The sequence below is a fragment of the Mauremys reevesii genome, linkage group 27 (genome assembly GCF_016161935.1).
Source record: "Mauremys reevesii isolate NIE-2019 linkage group 27, ASM1616193v1, whole genome shotgun sequence".
In the NCBI taxonomy this organism is placed as follows: Eukaryota; Metazoa; Chordata; order Testudines; family Geoemydidae; genus Mauremys; species Mauremys reevesii.
The window spans coordinates 9,825,711-9,848,812 of record NC_052649.1 but is presented as its reverse complement, the minus strand read 5'-3'; the positions used below and the strand labels follow the sequence as shown (position 1 = coordinate 9,848,812).

The following is a 23,102-nucleotide window of genomic DNA, read 5'->3' as shown; positions in this document are numbered from 1 at the left end:
AGGAGCACAAGTTGGGCTTTGTGCTCCTAAAACCCTCTGGCACCTTTGACAATCTCCCATGCATTAGTTGCCTTGATGATATTTCCTTTGGACATAGATCCTTCTGGTTTCAGCAATAAGACTTTCAGCTAATGACCTCCAATACATTGCGGTATCAAAAAATCAGGAATTCTTGACCTTTGTAGTCACTTACCTGAAAACACCTGTGTTTCAGATTCATGAAAAGCTCCGCCATTATGAAAGACAGAGTCCAACCCCCGTTTTACATAGTGCAGCAGCTTTAGCTGAGGATGTAAGTATGTTGTCCAGTAAATTCTTTTTGATGTCATAGATTTGTAAGTTACATACTAAAGAACTGAAAGTCTCCAACTGAAGTTACTCTTGCATAGACTGAACTAAAACACAACTCACATATTAAAAAAAAAAGTTGATTCCTGTTTCTGTTGCTACACATGAGTTTACAAACTCCTAAAAGAAGATTTGAGGGAGCATTTGGACATAATTTACAGCATGTGTGACTGTGGAATTCACTGCCACAAGATATTACTGAGGCTAAGATAACAAGGAGTCCTTGTGGCACCTTAGAGACTAACAAATGTATTTGTGCATAAGCTTTTGTGGGCTAGATGCATGAAGTGGAAAATACAGGAGCAGGTATAAATATATGAAAGGATGGGAGTTGCCTTACCAAGTATGAGGTCAGGGTATAAACACTGAAGAGAACGGAGAACCATCATAGCCTACATCTTTCTGGCTTAGGAGAATGTGATAGAACCCATCTGTACCCATTTATAATTGATCAGGAAGGGCACTCTTCAGTGATACATGAAGTTGGTCTCTAGGGCAGGGGTTCTGAACCCCTCCCTCCAACATGCAATAAAAACTCCACAGCCCAGCTGTGCCACAACAACTGTTTTTCTGCATAGAAAAGCCGGGGCCGGCGTTAGGAGGTAGCAAGCAGGGCAGCTGCTCAAGGCCCCAAACCACAGGGGGCACCATGAAGCTAAGTTGCTCAGGCTTTGGCTTCAGCCCTAGCCCTGGGTGTGGGGTTCAGGCTGCAGTCCCATGCGATGGGGCTTTGGCTTTTGCCCTGGGCCCTGTGAGTCTAATGCTGGCCATGCTTGGTGGCCCCACTGAAACCTGCTCACGGCCCCCCCAGTGGGCCCCAGGCTCCTGGTTGAGAACCACTGCTCCAGGGGATGTTATCATGTACTGAAAAGCCTGGAAGTATTTGGAATATTTGAAACTGTCTATCACATCCCCATGACAATGTACTAGTAAAGGCTAGTTAATCAACAGAGTTTAGTGTTGGTGTATTTGTTTAGGATTTACATCTAAAGGCCTCAATTTCTGTCCACATTCAGGCACTACTATCATATACACATAGTAAAGCAGGTTAGAGGCATATTTTATTGAGATTGCCTTTAAATGCATATTTCAGTTACTGTTGCTTCTTTGAAAGGTGACACAGAAATTAACAAACATTGATCAGAAAATCCAGTTGCAAATATATTGCCTTATGTTCTTTTGTTAACTTTTTAAGGTAATTGAAGAATTGCAGACTACACCAGTGAATAATGAAGAAAAAGAGCTGCTTCAGCTATTGTCAACACCACATCTTCGGGTAAAACACACCCTCCTAAGCCTCCGCATGATTCCCAGACAGAAAACATTGTTAAGGCCAAGTTACAACTAAGATGACCTAAGAGGAGGGGGAGACCCCAAGGATTGCAGGACAGGGTTCTAGTCCTACACATTTTAAGAGCTGTGCAGAATCGGTCTCCTTCTGCAGATCAAGTTGACAAGGGGTTTGTGGCATGGGGGGCTCTGTGGCAGGGCACCAGCACAGCACCACCTTCTGGTTGTCCTGGGAATTAGCTCTTCCAGCCCAGAGCACCCTCTGCAGGCCAGTGTCCCACCTGCCACTGGCCCCTGTGTCCCTCCCAAACCCCGGTACCCTTTTACACTGGGGTTCTGCCCCCAGCAGTAACCCACAATCTGGGTCACCCCAGCCCTCTACCCCACCTTGCCTCAGTGGCTACTGCCAGTCATCATCGAGCCCCACTTACTGGGGCAGACTGCAGTCTGTAAGCCACTCATCATCGGCAAGGAGGTTAGGACCTGCTGCCTTTGCCTATCTCTGGACTGCCTCTCTGCAGCCCCAGTACCTATTTTGGCATTTTAGCAAGGCCTGCAGTTTTACCAGGCTGGAACTCCCCAGCTCCCTCTGCCCTTCTCTAGCACTGCTCCACCTCAGGTACCCTTCTCAGCTCCCAGGCAGCCAGGTCCTTCTCTCTCATAAGCTAGAGAGAGTGTAGGGGTGAGCACCTGGCTCACAGCCCTTTTATAGGGCCAGCTGTGGCTGTTTCACCAATCTGCCTAGCCTTTTCTCTCAGCTCCTGCCTTCTCCAAGGGCTGGCTCTTAACCCCTTTTTAGCTGGAGCGGGGTGATCGCCCTGCTACAGTCTCCTAATGCAGGAAGGGTCGTTATCCTTCCCTCCTACATATTTTCTAAGGTGGGAGAAGAGAGCATTGTCCCCATCTTACTGCTCCCACCAGCCATGGAATTAATTAATTGCTCATGACTGTTCTGAAGAACTTATTTTAACTCATCTGTTTCAGTCGGTGCAGGATCCCTGGAGCTGCGGGAGAGGATCAGTTAGATCACCAGAGCCCATGTGTAATTTGGGAGAGCCAGTTTAAATCTTAGTTACTTTAAAAATTGGACTGTGAGCAACAAAACTTTGGTTCTGTGCATTAGCTCTTGAGTAGATGAGCCCAGTAAACTATGCTATTTCTCTTCTACCATTTGTTTTGTTTTTGACAGAGTTGCAAAAATAAGTTAGAAGAATCTGTGGAGCCTCATGGTCATGTCTCTATTTGGATTGCTATTATTCAAGAATCCCTTCTCCAGTTTACTTCAATTTGTTGAAAAGTTATGTTACAGGCACAGCCGTAACCTATTAATTTGGGGGGCGGGGGCTGGTGGATTTTATTTGGCTGCTCGATAATCATAGAACAGCAGTAATTAAATATTATAAATATAGATTTTGCACTTACAAAGAACCTTCCTTCCCTTTCAAGATTGCAAAATATTTGACAAATGTTAACTCAATTGGGCTTCTTTAGGAGCTAGTCGAAACATTTTGGCCACGAATCAAAATGTAGCAAACTATATTTAAACCTTTTAACTACACAACTAGGTTAAAAACATGTTATAGAACAAAGTGAATCCAAAAATCAAACTAAAGCTCTTGTTCCAGGCAATTTTGTTGTTTCATATGCTATTGAAAGTTAAATTTAAAAAAAAAAGATGATGTAGCCATAGAATGTGATATAATATACCAGTAGACTCCCCATGAAGTTTTATGGTTGGTTGTCATCTAAGCTTCCAAATATCCATTATGTGAAATATTTAGTGATGTAAGACAAACACTGTAATGCAGTCTTTCCAATTTCTTTTCTCTAATGCTAAATGCGTCTGTGGCTAGATCATTCCAGGGAAGAGCAAATGATTGGAGCAGATGAAAAGTGTAAAGTATTTGCCTGCAAAAAAGGCAAAGCATTATTATACACAAAAACCTGCACAAGCAAGATAATTTTAAAGGGTGACTTGAAGAAGCAGTTAAGTGCTTTCTTTATCATTCCTCACTTTCAGTTAGTGCATGATCCTGTTCCTAATGATGTCCATAATAAAACTCCCATTGACGTCAGAGGTACAGGATCAGGCCCTTAAAGATGAAGGAAAGAGGAAATATTCAGGATTCTTTCTTTGAGTATGTAGGTGTCTTTTTAACACAAATTGGATCTTTAACTTCCTTTTTCACTAATGCAGGCAGAGCAGAAACTCATTACATTAGCTGTGAACCTTTGCACTGTTTTAGATGAGAAATAGTTTATGCTTGCCAAGAAAACAGTATATGGATTTTCACCAGAGTGGCTAGGCTCTTTTTGCACTAGCTCTTATGTCTGGAATAAGAGAAATGGCATCCTTCTCAATTTGGCCTGTACTATTTTAATCTTTTATTTTTTTCTTATTGTACAGGCAATGCTTGTAGTACATGATACTGTTGCCCAGAAGAACTTTGACCCGGTCCTTCCCCCTCTGCCAGACAATATTGATGATGATTTTGATGAAGAATCAGTTAAAATTGTTCGTCTAGTGAAGAATAAAGAGCCTTTGGTATGTATAAGGTACTCCGTCTCTAGTCAAAGAGTGGTCCCACCCTTAGGGTACATCTACACTGCACACTCCTTTCTGCAGTATGGAGAGTACATAAACTACACACACCCTTAACATGAGTATAAATAGCAGTATAGACAGTGAGGCACTGCTTAAACTAGTAGAGTAAAGACGCTCCTGAACCCTGTGGGTACAGACCTGGGTATAGCCCTACAGGGCTTTCTATTCGCCCAAGGGGTGTCTCCCCATCTACACTGCTATTTTTAGCACTGTAGTGACCCACTGCTGAAGTGTTTCCCCAGCACAGGGAAAGACTTCTGCAACAGGGAGCTGCTGGGGCCTTTTCCTGCCACAGGGAAAGACTCTGCCTTTCCTTGGGGTAGGGAAAGGCTCTGGTAGCTTCAGACTGCTGTTCAGTGTCTTTCTGCAGCAGGAGTTTTTCCGAGGTGAGAAAACAGGAGTGAATTTCATTCTAAGCAAATATGGCAAATATGTTTACATGGCTTATGCAGCTATCGAATTTGGGCATCTCCTAAGGTGTGCATGAAGCAATGCTCACATGAAACTGTCTCATTCAGTGTACTTTGGCAACTGAAAAGGTACACAGCGTAACACACTAAGCTCTTTCTTCATTTCTATAAAGTTCATTCAGTAAGTTCTTGTATCCTGGAGCTTACACTGTGTAGTAAAGGGTCTAACTAAATATTTCAAATTGAAATTTTCTCTTTAAAAAAACCAACCAGGAAATTCCATTTAAAAAAAAAAAGCTATATTAAAAATTCAAAAAGCCAAAGTTAAGGTTATGCATTCAACCTCAATTCTTCCCCTTGTGCTTCTACATTACAAAACAGTCATCAATTATATACTATTTCCCAAATACAATATAAATACAATTTTCTACTGTCATGGAGGACACACCTTGTAAGGTGTGCATTGATTGAGACAGGGCCCTATCTTAAATTTAAGAAAGAAAATTTATTGTACATTTTTTAAAGATTTCCAAATTACCTTGGCTTTTTTAGAGATAAGCAAATCCCATAAAATAAGTAAATATCCTCCATAATCTGTACAGACCTGCAGTAAAATACTCAGAATAACATTGTCTCTTCTGCATATTGTTTTATTTAATTTTTTTAAACAGTTACTTTTTTACTGTAAGATAAGTAAGACTCCTAGAATCATAGGACTGGAAGGGACCTTGAGAGGTCATCTAGTCCAGTCCCCAGCACTCAAGGCAGGACTAAGGCAGGGATCGGCAACCTCTGGGATGCGGCTTGCCAGGGTAAGCACCCTGGTGGGCCGGGTCAGTTTGTTTACCTGCCACGTCGGCAGGTTCGGCCGATCGTGGCTCCCACTGGCCGCGGTTCGCCGTCCCAGGCCAATAGGTATGGCAGGAAGCGGCATGGACAAGGGATGTGCTGGCTGCGGCTTCCCTCTGCCCCCATTGGCCTGAGACGACAAACTGTGGCCAGTGGGAGCCGCGATCGGCCGAACCTGCCGATGTGGCAGGTAAACAAACTGACCCGGCCCACCAGGGTGCTTACCCTGGCAAGTCGTGTGCCAGAGGTTGCCGATCCCTGGTCTAGACCATCTCTGACAGGAGTTTATCTAACCTGCTCTTAAAAATCTCCCATGATGGAGGTTCCACAGCCTCCCTAGGGGATTTATTCCAGTGCTTAACCACCCTGACAGTTAGGAAGTTTTTCCTAATGTCCAACCTAAATCACCCTTGCTGCAATTTAAAGACCATTGCTTCTTGTCCTATCCTCAGAGATTAAGGAGAACAATTTTTCTCCCTCCTCCTTTTAAACAACCTTTTATGTACATGAGAATTGTTGTCCCAACTTTGTCTTCTCTCGTCCACATTAAACAAGCCCAATTTTTTAAATCTTTCCTCATAGGTCATGTTTTCTAGACCTTTAATCATTTTTATTGCTCTTCTCTGGACTCTTCCAATTCAGTCACATCTTTCCTGAATTGTGGTGCCCAGAACTGGACACAGTAGAATCATAGAATATCAGGGTTGGAAGGGACCTTAGGAGATCATCTAGTCCAACCCCCTGCTCAAAGCAGGACCAGTCCCCAGGCAGATTTTTTACCCCATTTCCCTAAATGGCCCCCTCAAGGACTGAACTCACAACCCTGGGTTTAGCAGGCCAATGCTCAAACCACTGAGCTATCCCTCCCCCCAGTACTCCAGCTGAGGCCTAATCAGCACAGAGTAGAGTGGTAGAAGGGATTGCAGATGTACTCACCCATCTGATTATCACATAAAAGCAGTGTCCAAACACAAGTTGGGTTGATGGCAAAATTAGTTACAGAGGAAGACAAATTTTACTTATTGTCTTCCCCCTAGGAAAAGAACAAATTCAAATTTTCAAAATTTAATCAGCGTTTTCATTATTTTGCCATTAAATGTACTTTAAATAAGTGCTTTATCTTGGTTTATTATTTATGTTTCAGGGTGCCACCATCAGAAGGGATGAGAATACAGGGGCTGTGATTGTAGCAAGAATCATGAGAGGTGGTGCAGCTGACCGCAGTGGTAGGTTTCTGAATAAAAGCAGTTTCAAAATACAATTTATAAACTACATTTTAAAACTTGTAAAAAGTTCTAATAATTTCTAATGAAATCCTATGGTTACTCAGCAGCAAAGTTAGCTCTTTGAATATTGATGTTTACCCTACAGATATCCAAATAAATGCTTATACAGCACGTCTCCAGTCTCCACAGGGTTAATTCCCAATATATTTGACCTTGCACTTCTTAGAGGCAGCTCTATTCAAATTTATTAAATGAGCTGAATTGGGCTTGCATGGAGATTTTATACATAGCAAATAAAGTATTGAAGTGTCATTAATTTCTGTTATAATTTGTCCTTTTTAGTTCAATAGTAATACAATCCCAATGCTAATATATTACTATGATGAAGAAATATTAGTAAATTACAGCTTTCTTCTAGTCTCTTATTAGCATTTTTCATATTAAAATAATCTGATAAGACGTTTATTGTAAAGGGGCTAAAACAGTGCCATTAGCATTTTTGCTTCACATCAATAATGCACCTTTTAAATCGGATTCTCTGGTAATAGGGTTAATAGGATAAAAACTGCCAATAGAATGAGGAAGACTAGTCTCAAATTTTGACTTAAACAAAATTGCAAGGCAGCTTTTTTTATTTTTACTTTTAACCCAGAACTTAGTGTGCTTTCAGCTCTGAATACTGTTGATGTAACACACCAAGGCTACTGTGCTGACCCTTTTCAAAGGTCTTCTAAATAGTCTTTTGTAGAAAGATTAGTCTGAAATAAGAGTGTCTACCCAGTTATCCTATTGTTACTACTAAGTCTTCCTGTAAAAGGTAGACGTCAGTGAATAAATAAGGTCATTTGTATTTTACAGAAATCAATAAGACATACTAAATGTTTTGTGTGTGGACCCATAGTGATTGTGAGCCATATCATTCTGTGCAGAACTTCCCACTGCTGTAATTGGGAATTCCACTTTAAAACAGATGGAGAGAGATGTTCCTCTGGTATGATTGTGAGCTGCTGGCTGGCTATTTTATTGTGAAGTTCTAGTATGGTCAGTAACTAGTGCTGACATTACTAGGAGTACAAAACTGGACTGCATGAGCAAAGCTAAACCTTTTATGATTTGCTCTAGGTTATAGTTTCAAAATTTAGCCCATGAGACTTTTTGAGGCCATGCTGTGGAGAGCTGTCTGTAAATAGCTCACAGCAGCAGAGGCCTTTCAGCATGAAGAATTAGCAGCTTATCTTCTAATTCTATAAGAGTTGTCCATCTTTGCAAGTACATTCCAGTATAATGTCCAAAGTGCAGACAGGGGATTGAGATCCAGATGCAGTGTACCAAAACAGCGCAGTAAAAATGGTCCCTCACTGCAGGTCCAGTACACAGACAGTGTGGTTAGACACCAAACTTCCTTCTGACCATTACCATGAGACATGTGGTTTGCAAAGTGTCCTCTCTCTCCCTATTGCCATTTTAGGTGATTATGGGTCATAGTTGAAGTGCCAGGTAGTGTGAGGGCAGGAGACTGTAAGGTGCAATGTTGGCAGAAGAGTACAGGACTAGTATGGAAAGTCATTTGGCACATACGGTTAACATGTGTGTGGGTAATAGGTGAGAAGCAGCTTAGCAGGCTGAGTATTAGTTCTAATATAGTTATCTTGTTTTTAGGTCTTGTCCATGTTGGAGATGAGCTAAAAGAAGTCAATGGGATTGCTGTGCTTCACAAACGACCAGAAGAAATTAGTCAGATTTTGGTCTGCTCTTATTTTTACTTTTAGATCTATTACTACCAAGTAGGCTTGTTAAGCAGTAGATAGGTGACCCTTGTCCCTCAGTTAATAATATTACACAGGTATAACTGAGGACAGAATTGGGCTATTTTTACAATGTCCTTATGAATTTATTCCAACTGTTTATAATCAAATAAATAACTTTCAGCTTTAAAGTTAAGACAGTTGCATGAAACTTTGAGTTTGAGTCTGAACATGACAAATGTGATACACATAGGTTATCTATGGCTCTGACCAAGAGCTTCCCTTTCATGATTGGTTCATGACATGAGAATTGCAGATTTTAAAAAAAAATCATTAAAATATATACAGTATATTCATAATGTGGTGTGCTAGGGAGCTGAAGGAAGCCTCATGTCAGAGGCATGGGTCTTCCATAGGCTTCTTGCATGGCTGCAAACCTCTCTCCTCACCCCCTATGACATTAACACATTTTTGCTTAAAGCCCCACTCAGACCCTCCTGTTTTCAAGCCCTGCTTATGTCCACCCCTTCACATACCTGCTCATCCCAACAGAGCCACAGCCCCGAGCGAACTTTCCCCCCCACACTGCTCCCCTCCCCTCTTGGGCCTTGGCTCACCATGGTCTCTGAGCAATGAAACTGATGGGTCAGGGAGGCAGATTTAACTGCTTTGATCAGTCAATCAGCTAATGTTGTTTTAGACCAAAACTGTTATGCTGACTAAAGGGAATAGCTGTGTTCAAAGTTTCAAAAGTGGCCTATATGTGAGGTGAAGTTAGAATGTGTGTGAAGTGTAGAGTTTCTGGGGACTGTAGTTATTTAACTAGACAGACCTGAAAAAATATGTAGAAAACATGACAAAACCTTGTTAAAATGCTCCTTTGTAATTTTATCAGCAAAAATTAGTCAATATTGTACTTAGAATAATAGAACTGTCTGTCTTTTTTTGTGAGTTGTGTCTAAATTGGAAAGCAAATATAATCATTAAACGTGAAGAGAGATTTTTAGTGCAAGCCTCAATATAGGCTTAGCTTGAGAGTCACTATACATGTCTCCATAATAAATAGGATACCGCACAGGGTAATACATACAAGGGATAAAAAGGAACAGAATATACACTTGACATCTTCGGGGCTAAAGCTAAAAAAGTGGCTTTTCAAAGTTGAAAGCCTTGGTTTGGCATGTGAAGGCTGAGATGATCAGACAATTCACTAGCACCAGAAACTGAATTGGAGTGTGCTGCAGCGTTTCTTTGTATTATTTCAATGGAAATAAATGTATTTTTTTCTTTTTGTCAGGCTCAATCTCAGGGATCAATAACATTAAAAATAATTCCAGCCATCAAAGAAGAAGATCGTCTGAAGGACAGCAAGGTATGCAACCCATCTGAAATCTCTCTCCTTTTATTAAAAAAAAAAATAAAAAATCTAGAGCATAGTTCTGCAGTTCTTGTGCATGGAAGACTCTTGCTGATTTCAGTGGGAAATCCCACTTACAAAATGAGACCCTAAATTGATTTATATCTAAAAGAATAATAAGGTACTCTCAGAAAAAAAAGTTCTTCTAAACAGAAATAATTTGGATGATACCAGACTGTATATGAACACTAATTTTGCAACAAGTTAGGGTACAAATCTACTCTGCGCTAGCCTGTCGCACATGAAGTGCCCATGTGGACCCTGCTGCCGTGTATGCTAAGTTTCTTTGTGCACTTTAATCTATACCCATTTCAAAGTGTACTATGGAACATGTAGTACACAGCAGGCTAGAGTGGGTAGATTTACACTTTAACTTACCACGAACTAAGGTTAGCCTTAACTCTTGATGCATCTTCCCTCATAGCATTTCCAATATCGAGCATTTTCTCTTGCTCCATAAAACCAAAACTCTTGTCCCGGCCTGCACTCTCTCTAACCTTGAGAACTGTAACCTCTCTGGCCTTCTTGAAATCCACTCAAAAAGCTGCTGCCATCTTCCTGGCACGTAGCTTTGACAATGTTACCCCACTCACTCTGAGGTCCCTCCACTGGCTCCAACTTCTTCACTGCATAAATGTAAACTTCAGGTCCCCCCTTTCAAGACTCTTCATGACTAAAGCTCCCGTGTACTTACCCAGTTGTCTATATTGGTCATGAACCAGCCCAACAATTGCAGCCTCCAGTGTCTGCTAATCCTTTTCAAGGACTCCTTCCTGGCAGCTCCACATGCATGAAGTACCCTCCCCTAATCAATTCACAAATCCACTTTAGATCCTTTCAAATATTTGTCAAGCTCCATTTCTCTTCTGACCATAGTAAGATGCCTAATAATGATTGGCAGGTTGCTTATTACATATTCTTCTAAATCTGGTGTCCATTTGTGTAGTACAAAAAAAGTTTGGTAGATACTGAATCCTGTAACTTTTATAAATAAATAGCTAATCTACACAAACTTGTGTTTCTATTACTGTTACCACATTTCCCCCTTCCTAGTCCCTCTCCTTATTTTTCCTCTATCCAGTTGTTGCATTTTGTCCTTCTTGAGCCAAAGCTGGTTTCAGCTAGGACTGTCTGTGTAGATGTTTGTGCAGTGCCCAGTGCAGTGAGGCCCTGGTCCTTCTTTGGGCCTCGGTGTGCTACCACACGATTTCTTTTGATACTACCTAGAAAAAGTCACATGTCCTACAGTAGTGAACAAATCAAACTTGTGTGTAAGTGTAGCTAGATACTCTTCCACTTCAGTATGAAACCACGTATAATCCGTATAATATTTAGGGATGTGGAAATGCCATTCTAAAAGTGCTTTAAAATTCTACGTGGGACAAGCAGCAAAGCGTATGTTATTTTTTCTTGAAGGTATTTATGAGGGCACTCTTCTGCTATAATCCAAAAGAGGACAAAGCCATTCCCTGTCAGGAGGCAGGGTTGCCGTTTAAGAGGAGACACATCTTAGAAGTTGTGAGCCAGGATGATCCAACATGGTGGCAAGCAAAGCGTGTTGGTGATACCAACCTCAGGGCAGGATTGATCCCTTCAAAACAGTTCCAAGAAAGGTTTGTCAGTGAAAGTTATAGGATGATACATTCATTAATCATAACCATAATGTTATATTATTTTTGTGGTGCTTTTGCGCTTTGTTTGGGGACATTACTTCTTATTTTATGACCGGAAGTATAGGAAATGCCACACTGGATCAGACCAGGAGGCTATCTACTCCAGCATCCTGTCTCTGACAGTGGCAATACCAAAAGCTCCAGAGAAAGGTACTAAAATCCTCAAAATGGACAAATTATGCAAATAGCCTTCCTAGCTCAGGTGGTAAATTGTTAGTTTATGTCCTGAAGCATGAAGGCTGACACAGTTTCTCCTTTTTTTTTAACCTAGTCTCCCTTGAACTTTTGTAAGTTCTTGACCTTATGGATACCATGTGGTAATGAGTACTAGGGTGCTTTATACATTGCATAACAAGTATTCTCATTGTTAAATTTGTTTCAGTATTGGAAATACTTTACACAGGACGATATTTTGTGATTACAAAGTAATTTTCTCTCCCTGTGCTTCTCTTTTCTCCTGTACAAAATGGAGATAATACTTCCTATATCTTCTCCACACTTTGGGTTTTGAGGCTGAATTAATTTTGTTAAGGTGAAATGCTTGTATAGAAGAGGCTATATGAATGGAAAATGTTACACAATGCAGCTGCCAGAGTGGAGAAACAAGGTACCCTTCCTTTTTATTATGCAAGAAGACTGTATAGTTTAGGTTGATTTTACCACTTAGCATTTTGTCCATTTCCAAAACAGACTTCAGATGAAATCCGGAAGAAAGGTTGCCAAAATTTCCTAATTAAAATTATGTAAATTGATTAAGCCATATGTAAATGATTGAGCTGCAGCAAGTAGATTATTTAGCAAATTGTAGTTCATAATCCAAATCTGCAATATGTAATACAGATATGGAGATGAGAGTTTCAGACCACAGCATAAAAATTTAAGCACATGACAAATATTTTTGGCATGATGATAAATTAAGAAACTGCCAAGAGGCATAATAGATGGAGAAAGGAAAACATTGTCTGGAATTGTCAAGGATATTGGAGAGAAGATCCTGAACAACTTTTTTTTTTTTTAAGAATAAGAGAAAACAAGTAATAGACTATAACCTGGAAACTGCTGATAACTAATAGTGTTGGGACAGCTTGAAGGTAGAGCGCAAGATAAACTGTTTTCTATCCAAACTCTGTAGCAAGGTTTTTTTTTTCGTCTGGTATCTGGCACTGTCTACTGTCAGAAGGCTGCATACTGGGCTAGAGGGACAATTGTCCTGACCCTCTATGGCCATCCTTATATTAGTCCTGAGAAGCTATCTAAAGTAAGGACCTGATCCTGCTTGCTCCTGAGGACCACAAGCTCTCATTAAATTGTGACCTCTTAGGAGCAGAGTAAAAGTGTGTGTGAGTGTGTGATTTAAAATGTAAAAATGTTCTCTGAAAAGATGTTGTCTGTGCAGAGTAGACAGAAGACAAGAAGAACAGAAAAGTCTTTTTTTTTTTTTACCCATTACCCATTGTTACCATTTCTCTGTCTCTCTCTCATCTCTCTTTTTTAAGGAAGAAGTTTTTTTTTTTTCTGATTGGGAGTTTGAGCTGAGAGCTGGAAGAGCCAAGCAAGCCAGAAAAGCCCTTTGTCACTTGGAGATAGGTCCTGAAGCTGCCTCAAAGACTTACCATCACCATTAGGGATGTCATTACAGACATCTCCACCTAAAGAGCTGCTACTGCCACTGGGATTTGGGGCACAGCAATACTAATACTGCTTGGAGCCAAAGATGGGGGAAAAATACCTCCATGTGGAGAGGACCTGAAAGAGGCCACCCTGAACAACTGCTAAGGTCCAGATGAAGAGAAACTACTGTGAAGAATCACCACAGCTGGTGATAGTGGAACAAAGAGAAACTACTCCAAGCACTTCAGTTTTTCCTGGAGGAGGATGGGGTTCCCCATTTTCTCCTCAGGAGAGAGTTCTGCTACTGGAAAGCGAAACCAGAACTGCCTGCCCAAGTTACCACTTCTGTGGGAGTGAATTACTGCAGCAGCAGAGTGTAGTAATTAAGGCTTCCTTTTGTTTTAATGTTCAGAGCTATTATAAAGTTTCCATGACAAACAAGGCTGCATTATGCAAAAATGAGAGCATCTAAAAGGGGCTGTTGCCTATAAATGCTATTGATGAACATTGCAGAAAATGCCAAGTATCAGAGGGGTAGCTGTGTTAGTCTGTATCCACAAAAACAACAAAGAGTCCGGTGGCACCTTAAAGACTAACAGATTTATTTGGGCATAAGCTTTTGTGGGTTAAAAAACCCACTTCTTCAGATGCATGGAGTGAAAATTACGGATATAGGCATAAATATCTACATTGGCACATGAAGAATGTATATGTACCAGTGTATATATTTATGTCTGTATCTGAAATTTTCACTCCATGCATCTGAAGAAGTGGGTTTTTTACCCACAAAAGCTTATGCCCAAATAAATCTGTTAGTCTTTAAAGTGCCACCGGACTCCTCGTTGTATTTACAGCAAATGGAGATGTCTTTGAACAGCATGAGATTTTGAAGTGAAGCAGGTGGAAGGATCTTGCAGTGATTTCAACATCTTATGTTACCTATTTTGTACTGGTATAGAGTTTTTACACATGCTGATCTCTTAAAACAATAAGAGAAAAGCATCATATATTACCGTAGACTAAAATATTAAGTGTGAGTGTCAAGCCAGCTCTGAGCTCCTTAAATGCAAAGAGGTTGTTGATGTAGGTTGTAAATTTTCAAACACACTGGCAGCAAAACAAATTGATGCTATTATATAGAAGTGTATACTGCTGCTAGTTGCCAAGCATCTGAACTCCATAAAGCACTGGCATTTTAATTAAAAAAATAATCAGTAATAACCTCCCCTCCCACAAATTTCTGAACCCTTAATCCCACTGCATCTTTCTACATCTGGTCAGGTTGACCCAGATGCTGGTGAGAACTGTGCTTAATAGGCACCTCACTGTAGCATTCACCACTCTCTAATGTGCTGCTGTCCAAAGCATAATAGGCAGGACGGTCATGGGTCTGACCCATCTTTTTGGCTATGGAACACATCAAGCAAATTAGGAGGGCACAGCCTAGTGCTCGAGAGAACAAGTAGTAAATCCTGTCCCACTGCTGTGAGGCTACAGGGGAAAGGTGCTACCTACATTCCCTCCACTGGCACCCATTGGTAGTTCCAGTATTTGCACTGGAGTATGTACAAGGGGAAGGTTAATACTATGGTCGTCATTAAAGTGAATTTCTGGAGTAGTGTTGTTTGTATGTACTTGTACTCAGGCTGCCACAGTTTCCAAAGAGCTGGGTTCAGCTGTTTACCAAAGTTCATCTTTTTAATTAAAATGTTTTGGCTGTACTTCAGGCTGTAATCTCATTAGTGAGCACTCCCTGGGGGCGTGAACAGAAAACCATGGCCACAGAGCCAATTTTCAAAGCAGCTCACTCACAGCCAGCATATTTTTGTCAGTAGCTGTCCTAACCTGGCTGTATTGTACATAGACATCAGTTAAGTGTGGCTGGTATTCCTCTAATGTGTTCTAGAATATTGGTAATTCTGCAAATATTGATCTTGGGAAAACTATTATTCCCCTTCCCGGGGATAAAAATAAATATTCTGGCACTCCTCTTTCTCAGATCTGGGGCTGCTCTGGATTTGTGTAAGGGATTAAACTCCCCCCTCCCCCACTCATGAATACACATAATGTAAATCCCTGGGCATCTTGTTTTAGCCCCCATTATGGAGTTGTGTACTGGTATGTAGTATAAATAACTGTCTTTAAGGAAGGTTCTCCAGTGATCAGTGCAAAGTTAATTGCTTTTGTTAAAAGTAGTTTTAAAGCAGGTAGCTAAATTTAAGGATAAAACTGAAAGTTTAGAAGCTGGTCTAATAATTTGAGCACTCTAGAATATTTGAGTCATTCATGGCTGTCTCACTTCATCTCCATACAAGATGCTTTTCCAGCTAGCTCAGTTGGTTTGTTAGATTTTTATGGAATAAGCATGAAGCTCCAAGATCATCCGGCAGGCCCTGGATAATTTCTGAATATCATATCTTCAAATTATGTATTTTGAACTAGATATTGATCTCAAACCTTTGACTACCCATTGAATTCAGTAAGTGGAAGAATCTAATGGTAGAATTTGGCTCATCTTTCATAGGTGAGAATGAAATTAGGACTTAGTTTGTTGTTTTACCTTTGGTACAGAGATTGAAAAAAAAACAACAGTGGGAATAGAAACAAATGTACTTTGGAAACAACCACACTTTTCATACTTGCGTCTGTATTTCTGTGATAGTCTTTCCCTGGCATATTAATCTTTTGGCATCTTTTTTTCCACCTGTTTCCCAGCAATGACAATTTGAAGTCATTAAATTTAATATTTAAAACATGCATCTAAGCCAGAATCAGATACATTTGCCTTTTGCAACATGTTGCAAGCAAAAGCTTTAATTCTTCATCCACCATACCATCATATGTATAAACTGTCTATATTAAATTTCTCTTTATAAGTCACTCATGTATAACTATTTAATATTTAGGCGTTTGAATTATAGAAGAACTATAGGCACTCTGCAAAACTCCAAAACTGTAAAGAAGCCATTATGTAAGTTTCAACAGATCTTTATTTCTTCAATGAATTCACTGTTGATATATCAACTTTCCAGTAGGTTGACATGATTAAAATCATGTGCTTAAATATTTGTTACTCTGATGTCATAGATGTTAATGATTATTAGCTGTCACATGGAAGGATTTGGGTTTAAGTTTTGTCCAGTATTGCTAGTCCCAGGCATTCAAAAACAAACAAACAAACAAAAAAACAATGAATGAGCCCCCAAAGTCATAAGATTGATTTAAAAATAATGACATTTTAAAATCATGAGATGTTAAACATAATAAAGTTTAGACTTGCTATTTACCTGCTGGGCTTTGAGCTTTAGGGGTGTCTGTGGGTGGGGGCGGGGGGCCACATTTTCAAGCTTTTCTTTGCCAGTTCAAGGGCTGGAAATGTACTTAAAACTAAGCAAAGAGGGGGTGAGGGGGAAACTGAGATTATCACAATCTTATGATTTCAAAAGCTGGGGTTTTAAAGGCCCTCACAAAATAATCCAAGATTCATGATAAAAAACAAAAACAAAACAAACAAGAGTTGGGAACACTTCCTACCTCTGGACTTCTGTGCCTCGGGCTGAAAGGAGAATTCACCACTCCCATTCCTTAGAGTCTATGCCATAAGAAAGCTTTAGCATGTGAAAGGAAACAGCTATTGGATGTTTATTAGCAACAGCTGCTGCTACTAATGATGGAGGGGCGTGGGTAAAAGGGTCTCAAAGAAGAAGAAAATGATACTCTTCCTGGGGTCATAGAATGTAGGATGGAGTCTGGGTGACAGTTCTGTGATACCACTAAGTGTAACTGGTTAAATGCTGCCCATGAATGCTTACATTCAGCTCTTATTGGAGTAAGAATGCCATGTGGATGGGTGAGGCTAGAATTTGCCCTAGTATTGTCACCTTGATGTAGAAAATAAAGATGCTGCTGTGCACTAGCCAAGCCAGCTAGAAACCAAAGTGTAAGTTTTCAGAAATCAAGTAAATAAATCTAGGTATCAAATGGCTCTGTATTTGGAAACAAATGTGCTTTCTCCCATGCAACAAGTGAGCTTCTAGTCTCTCACATCTGCTTTCCTTTCAGTAACACACACACACTAGCTACAGAGAAGGAAGAGTATACACGCAAGACAGCTGTCAGATAAGTTTATAAATCAAAGTTTTTCCAAATAAAATGGCTTCAATTAGCCTTTGTTAGGATGCATGTAATGCAGATTGCCTCCTACTGCTTTTAATAAGACACTCTCAAGGAAGCCAATTAACCAGAGCTGCTGGATTTAATACTACACTTTTGCAAAGGTTCCTAAGCTGGTGTGGAAATATTAAGGGGAGACATCACTTCATAGGTTCTTTTAGTATAATTTACTGAGTAGTTTCACAGCCAAGAAGATTCTTCCCTTCATTCCATTGTGATCATCACTCATTTGTCTGCCCATCTTTTAACTGTCTCACTTCTATCTTTTATGCTAACTGCAGATGATCAGTCTTCTGAGAAAGGTAGGTACTGTGGCTATCCTGGTATGAACAAGCAATGCCTTTTCCTAAACAGACAGAAACTCCTAAAGCAAAGGGAAATGCTAAAGACAGTTTGCTCCAACAGCCATTTTTCTGAATTAGAATTAACCTGAAGGTATCTACAAAAATACTCAGTTTCCAATTTACTCCAAATCTAGGATAAGTGCTTCTTGTTAGCTGCTGTCGGCCAAATCCTGTGTTAATTTACACCTTCTGCAGCGTGCTCAGGGCCATATGGTGAACAGGAATTATAAATTGATGCAGAACTTGCTATGTTTGGAGTTATACAAAAGAAAAAAAAGTGGCCTTGGCACCTTCTGGGACACCAGTATCAATCTTGTTTAATGTTCTTGGCTATTAATTTGGACTGCATTTTACTATGTTACTTTCATTCTAGTCAACTAGATTAAGTTCATGTTCTTTCTAATAGCCATTGTATTACTCCCTTGTGTCTTTTTAACAGCAGGTGTTTTCTTAATTAACTGCTGTTCCTGCTGATATTCTCTCACATTGAATGTGCTCCTTTAGAAAAGGCTATCTCAGGTGCAGGGCCGGCTCCTGACCCCAGCGCGCCAAGTGCGCGCTTGGGGCGGCATTTTGCCGGGAGGGCGGCAGGCGGCTCCGGCGGACCTTCTGCAGTCAAATTCCTAGAGCTGCCCCTGCTCAAGTGTGGAAATTTAATTCCACTGACTTCGTTTTCGGTACAAATTGCCTTCTGTCATCAGTGACTTAGCTTTTGGGGGAGAGAGTCTAGGAGGGAGGAAGAGAAGGAAACAGCTAGTTACAGTGACAAGGGGGAAAAGGCCCTTTAACAGTGAATCTTACACTTAAAGTTACTACAAATATCTTCTGTTTCAGTAGACATACAATTCACTGTTCTGCATCTGCATTGAAAGAAAAGACCCATTAATGTTACTGGACTGACATGCAAATATCAGCGACAGAAAAAAAAGAGCCCTTACTTTGGACTGGCATCTTCTGCTATTTAAGGACTCGATCATGTAAAACACTGTGTTTACTCACTTAAGTAAAGTTGGCATGTTGCCTTTAATGTGTGTAACGTTTTTTCAGGGGTGCCCTTCAAGTATAAAAAGCTAAGCTGTTTTCTTTCAGTGAGCAAGTATGATAATACTAAAAAGTTACTATATATACCTATTACATTCTGCAGATTCTAATGATTACATTTTTACTGTGCATGCTCTTGGTTTGTATATTTTATTGTAAATGAATGACCCAGAGATCTGATAAAAAGCCAGTGTTATTCTTATGATATGCTTTTTATCTACCTTTGTAACAAGAGATTAGCACAGAAACTACATTAACATTAAATTTGTTGACTCTCAGTTTGAGTTCAGAGTAATGCTTGGTCTATAGTTCTTACTATTGCACTGAATGGTGCTGGAGTCCAAGAAGAAGTGTCCTGGATTATTAGTCCCACGTACCAGGGAAGCTGGAGAATGAATACCAGCCCTTCCTCTGAGTTGCTTTGTTTTATGGGCATGTAGTATTTATAGTGCTTAAATGTTCACTAACAGCAACTCTGAGCAGATGTGATGAAAAAAAAATTGAGATGTATTCTGGGACATTGAATGGCAATTTAATATAAACCATTAGCCGTGGGCTAAACTAGCTGTGTCATTAATGCTTGTTTATATTGATAATACAGGAAGCAAAGCCTTCCCCGCAAACCAGATAACATAGGTATTGTAACATCTTGCTTCCCCTTCTTTCATCTTTATTAACAGAAGATTGTGACTGTGAGGGATATTTCAATGGACAATATATAGGTGAGGAACCTAATTCCCAGTACTCTTTCCTGTAAAATATAGTGTATAATAATGTGCTTCTCTTTAAATCAATAGTTGCTTTTCATCTGAATTTGTTTCATGTGAGTTGTTAACTCAAAAACTGCATGCAAGGATACACCAGGCCACTGACAAAGCCTGAGCTTGGCACCAATCCAGAAGATTCATGAAGAATTCATCCCAAGGCAGCTCCTTTGTTGTGGAGACTCAAATACCTCTTTCCTCTGCACATATAAGCAAATGCAGATAGTTGTCATGAACTTCCCATGGAATAGATGTATTTATGCTACAGTAGGGGGTTCATTGTATCTCTTTATGGAGTTAAGAATTCTACTATTCCCACCCTTCCCCATCATTATAAACAAATGGGTGCATGTGGTGCTTAACAGCAAGCCAGTCTTCACCATACTAGTTCTTACTGAAAGACATGCAGCTTGGACAGTTGGCTAGGAAGATACTTTGTTTAACGTTTGTCATATTTTGCTCTTTAGCTGGTTTGCGGAGGAGCTTTAGGTTAAGCCGAAAGGAGAAACACAACAACCAGAATCAGGCAAAGCAAGCAGACATATCCGAGTTCCTAACATATGAAGAAGTCACTAAATATCAGCATCAGCCGGGAGAAAAGCAGAGACTGGTAGTTTTGATTGGTATGTCACAAAACTGGTCAGACATTTTTCCATCAACTTTTTTTTTTTTTAAAGACCTTTTAAAATAAAAAGCTGAAAAAATTCCCTTCCAGAAGCTATAAGGCAGCACTCTCGGTCTTGGCAAGGTCCTGTAGTTTACCCTGATTTTTTTACCAAAAAATTTTGACCAGGACCTAGGCCTGTTCACCTGTTAGAATAATTTATTGAAAAACAGGATGTCAGAGAAAAGGAGGCTCAGTAAGATTTTCTGCAGTTCAGTAAGCCTAGCAACTTTGAGTCTAGGTATTTTTCCAGGGTAGCTTAGAATCTGGGGGGTATCCAGGAAAACTAAATGCTATGAACATAGAGTTTCTGCTACAGTGACTGGATAAATATCTGGTCTCCTGCCATTTAAGACTCAGGCTGCTGCTAGTGATGCTTTTTAAGGTAGAATAGGGGTAGGGCATGAGTTCTTGCTTTTTCGTGTACAGATTTCTTTAAGCCCTCTCCTACATCATACATCCCATTTGTGAGATTGAATACATTCCTTCGTTCTGTTTGCAATATTTCTTTCAGCACCCAAAACACGTCAGTTTTGATTTCCTTATTGCTTAGGTTCTTTGGGAGCCAGACTAAATGAGCTCAAACAGAAAGTTGTGTCAGAGAATCCACAGGAGTATGGTGTTGCAGTTCCACGTAAGTAACATTTACAGGAATCTGTTTGTCCCCACCTTTTACTGTATACTGCATGCAGTAGTGAAATGGTTGATTACAGCACTGTCCAGTCTGTTCCTGTTCCCGCACTATTTACAGGCATTTTTCAGAAGTAGCTCAAGTTCTTCCCCTTCCTTTTGAGGGTCTGCATTTGTCTCTTATTGACTCAGCATATCACATCTCCCTCTGGTATGCACAGAACTTGGAATCTTGTCAGCTCCTTTGATTTTTTTTTATTACACTTTCCCAAATGAATAGATTTTTTTTAATGGAAATTGAGAAAAGCAGACACTGTCTACAGGGGGAAAAAATTAGACTATAAATCTCAAAAGTTAGAATTAAAATGAGAAAAATTTAGGCTTTGTTCCTATTTAAAGATGATGGTGCTGGATTATCTACAGAGTTTTAATTCAGCAATTTAATTAGAGAGAGAAAAATATTAATCATAAGAAATAGAGAGCAATAAAGCAGGCAAACTCCTTAAAATGGAAGACTGATATTTTCAAGCCTTGATTAACAAGTTTATTCTCTTCATACACACAAAACCACACTGATATGCAAGATTGGAATTTAAAAACATATTCCAAACTGTGGTTGTGCTCTGCTGATGCATGAGTTTTGGTCTATCAGTTATACGGAGATGGTAACTGATGGTATACAGATTGAAATTAGCAATTTGTTTAGAACTTTGCAATATCATGATGTATCTTATCTGAGTGCCCCAAAAAATGATTGGTATAACTCTAAATCAATTTGTCTTCCAGACATTTTAAAGTTATATCAAGGGAATGTCAAATGTTTGAATAGGGACTGTTTTCCCCCCACCCCTATCCCATATGTGTAAATTTTATTTGGATTTACACACATCTGATTTAGATTGCTGGCTTTGACATGTTTCTCTTCCAATAGCCCTTTGTTAAAGATGTACATCACACACTGATATAATTTGTATTCATTTTAAAAATCTGATTCTATGATACATTGGAAAGTTATGTGATTACACTTTCATACTCAGCTTGTATGTTTGCAAATGGTCACCAGAGTGTACTGTTAAAATAGAGGGATGACTAATAGTCATTTATTTTAAGGAAATGACAACTTCAAAGCTAAGGAAAGAAGAGCTATACTTATATAGATGGTATATATGACATGGAAAAAAATCAGTGTTACAGGAGGAGAGCAGGTAGATAATTTAGCATTAGTGAGGAATGAACAATGCTGTAATGAGAAAGCAGAGAACAATTCAACAGGAGGAGGAAGAGGTAACAGACAATAACTGAGGTGAAATAAAATGATCTACATATAGTGACTTTTGCTTAACATATTGAATGTGAATCCATGATTGAACATTAATGTGGTGTTGGTCCTGGTGAGAGTTGAGAACATAAAGAAAACCAATAATTTTTAGGCGTAACAGTTAACATTCTGAGTCTTTACCTATCAAGTGCTCTAGATTTTCTTCTTAATTCACCTCTGCTGTGCTTGTCCATGTGCAGTGTGTTTCTCAGCAAAGCAGGATTCATTCCCATAAATATTTGCCACCAAATCTATCATTTCTATACTTTATCCTAATTTAAAGTAATGGGTTTTACACTAGTGGATGGGCATTTGAGTGCATTAGACTTCAAAGCACAAATATACAAGTGTTGCCAACCGCATGCATTCAAAAGCCACAGGTTAGATCCCAAGGATCAGGAGATTTAAGCTAATCATGAGAATCAACAAACAAAACGGCTTTCAAGCTGCAAATGGCTGTTTAGTGGTGTCTCCTGTGGCTCTTTGTAGCACATGATATTAAACACTGATTTAATTATTAACCGGTGAGGATGCTTTTACTATGTTATTAACCAACTAAGTTAATAACTTAGTGCAAGTTGATATCACACAAGTTAACTAAATATTTCCCGTCATATACTATTTAAATATGATTGGTACTATAGAAAAATGAAACAATGAATTCACACTACCGTGGCTCTTCTGGGTAATGTTGACTTCTAATTTGGCTCCTGAACCACTGAGGTCTGAGTACTATTGATTTAAACCAAACAGAAAAATAAAAGCAAAAAAAATCAGTTACAATGTTAATGTTGAGATTAATTGTACAACAGGCAAGAGCTCAAATTCTGATAGCAAACAGGTTTGTTTTCCTGTTCTTTACATTGGTATTTTATTGCAATATAAAATCTTGAAATAATGAAACAGAATATACTAAAGGTAACAGTTTTACAGTGACCGATGTCACCTTGGAAAATAATTTACTGCCCTACTGTAACTGGATTAAGGAAAAAAT

General features: G+C 39.5%; 1 protein-coding gene and 1 long non-coding RNA gene across 3 annotated transcripts in view; one reads left to right on the top strand and one right to left on the bottom strand.

The window, feature by feature from the left end:
- Positions 1-23,102, top strand: part of MPP3 (membrane palmitoylated protein 3) — an 82,919-nt gene that overhangs the window by 50,145 nt on the left and 9,672 nt on the right. For both annotated transcript variants that reach the window (XM_039516387.1, XM_039516388.1), the window contains 12 exons: positions 215-292; positions 1,544-1,624; positions 4,046-4,183; positions 6,647-6,728; positions 8,388-8,473; positions 9,771-9,845; positions 11,307-11,503; positions 16,081-16,145; positions 17,629-17,649; positions 19,413-19,454; positions 19,964-20,119; positions 20,714-20,794. In XM_039516387.1, the coding sequence (XP_039372321.1) occupies positions 215-292; positions 1,544-1,624; positions 4,046-4,183; positions 6,647-6,728; positions 8,388-8,473; positions 9,771-9,845; positions 11,307-11,503; positions 16,081-16,145; positions 17,629-17,649; positions 19,413-19,454; positions 19,964-20,119; positions 20,714-20,794 (1,102 nt within the window). The remainder of the gene's footprint in view (positions 1-214; positions 293-1,543; positions 1,625-4,045; positions 4,184-6,646; positions 6,729-8,387; positions 8,474-9,770; positions 9,846-11,306; positions 11,504-16,080; positions 16,146-17,628; positions 17,650-19,412; positions 19,455-19,963; positions 20,120-20,713; positions 20,795-23,102) is intronic.
- LOC120392079 lies at positions 2,222-16,982 on the bottom strand. Its single transcript, XR_005591591.1, has 4 exons — positions 16,709-16,982; positions 6,439-6,535; positions 3,653-3,731; positions 2,222-3,546 (listed from the first exon to the last, which is right to left on the bottom strand). It is a non-coding gene; the product is annotated as an uncharacterized LOC120392079 (long non-coding RNA).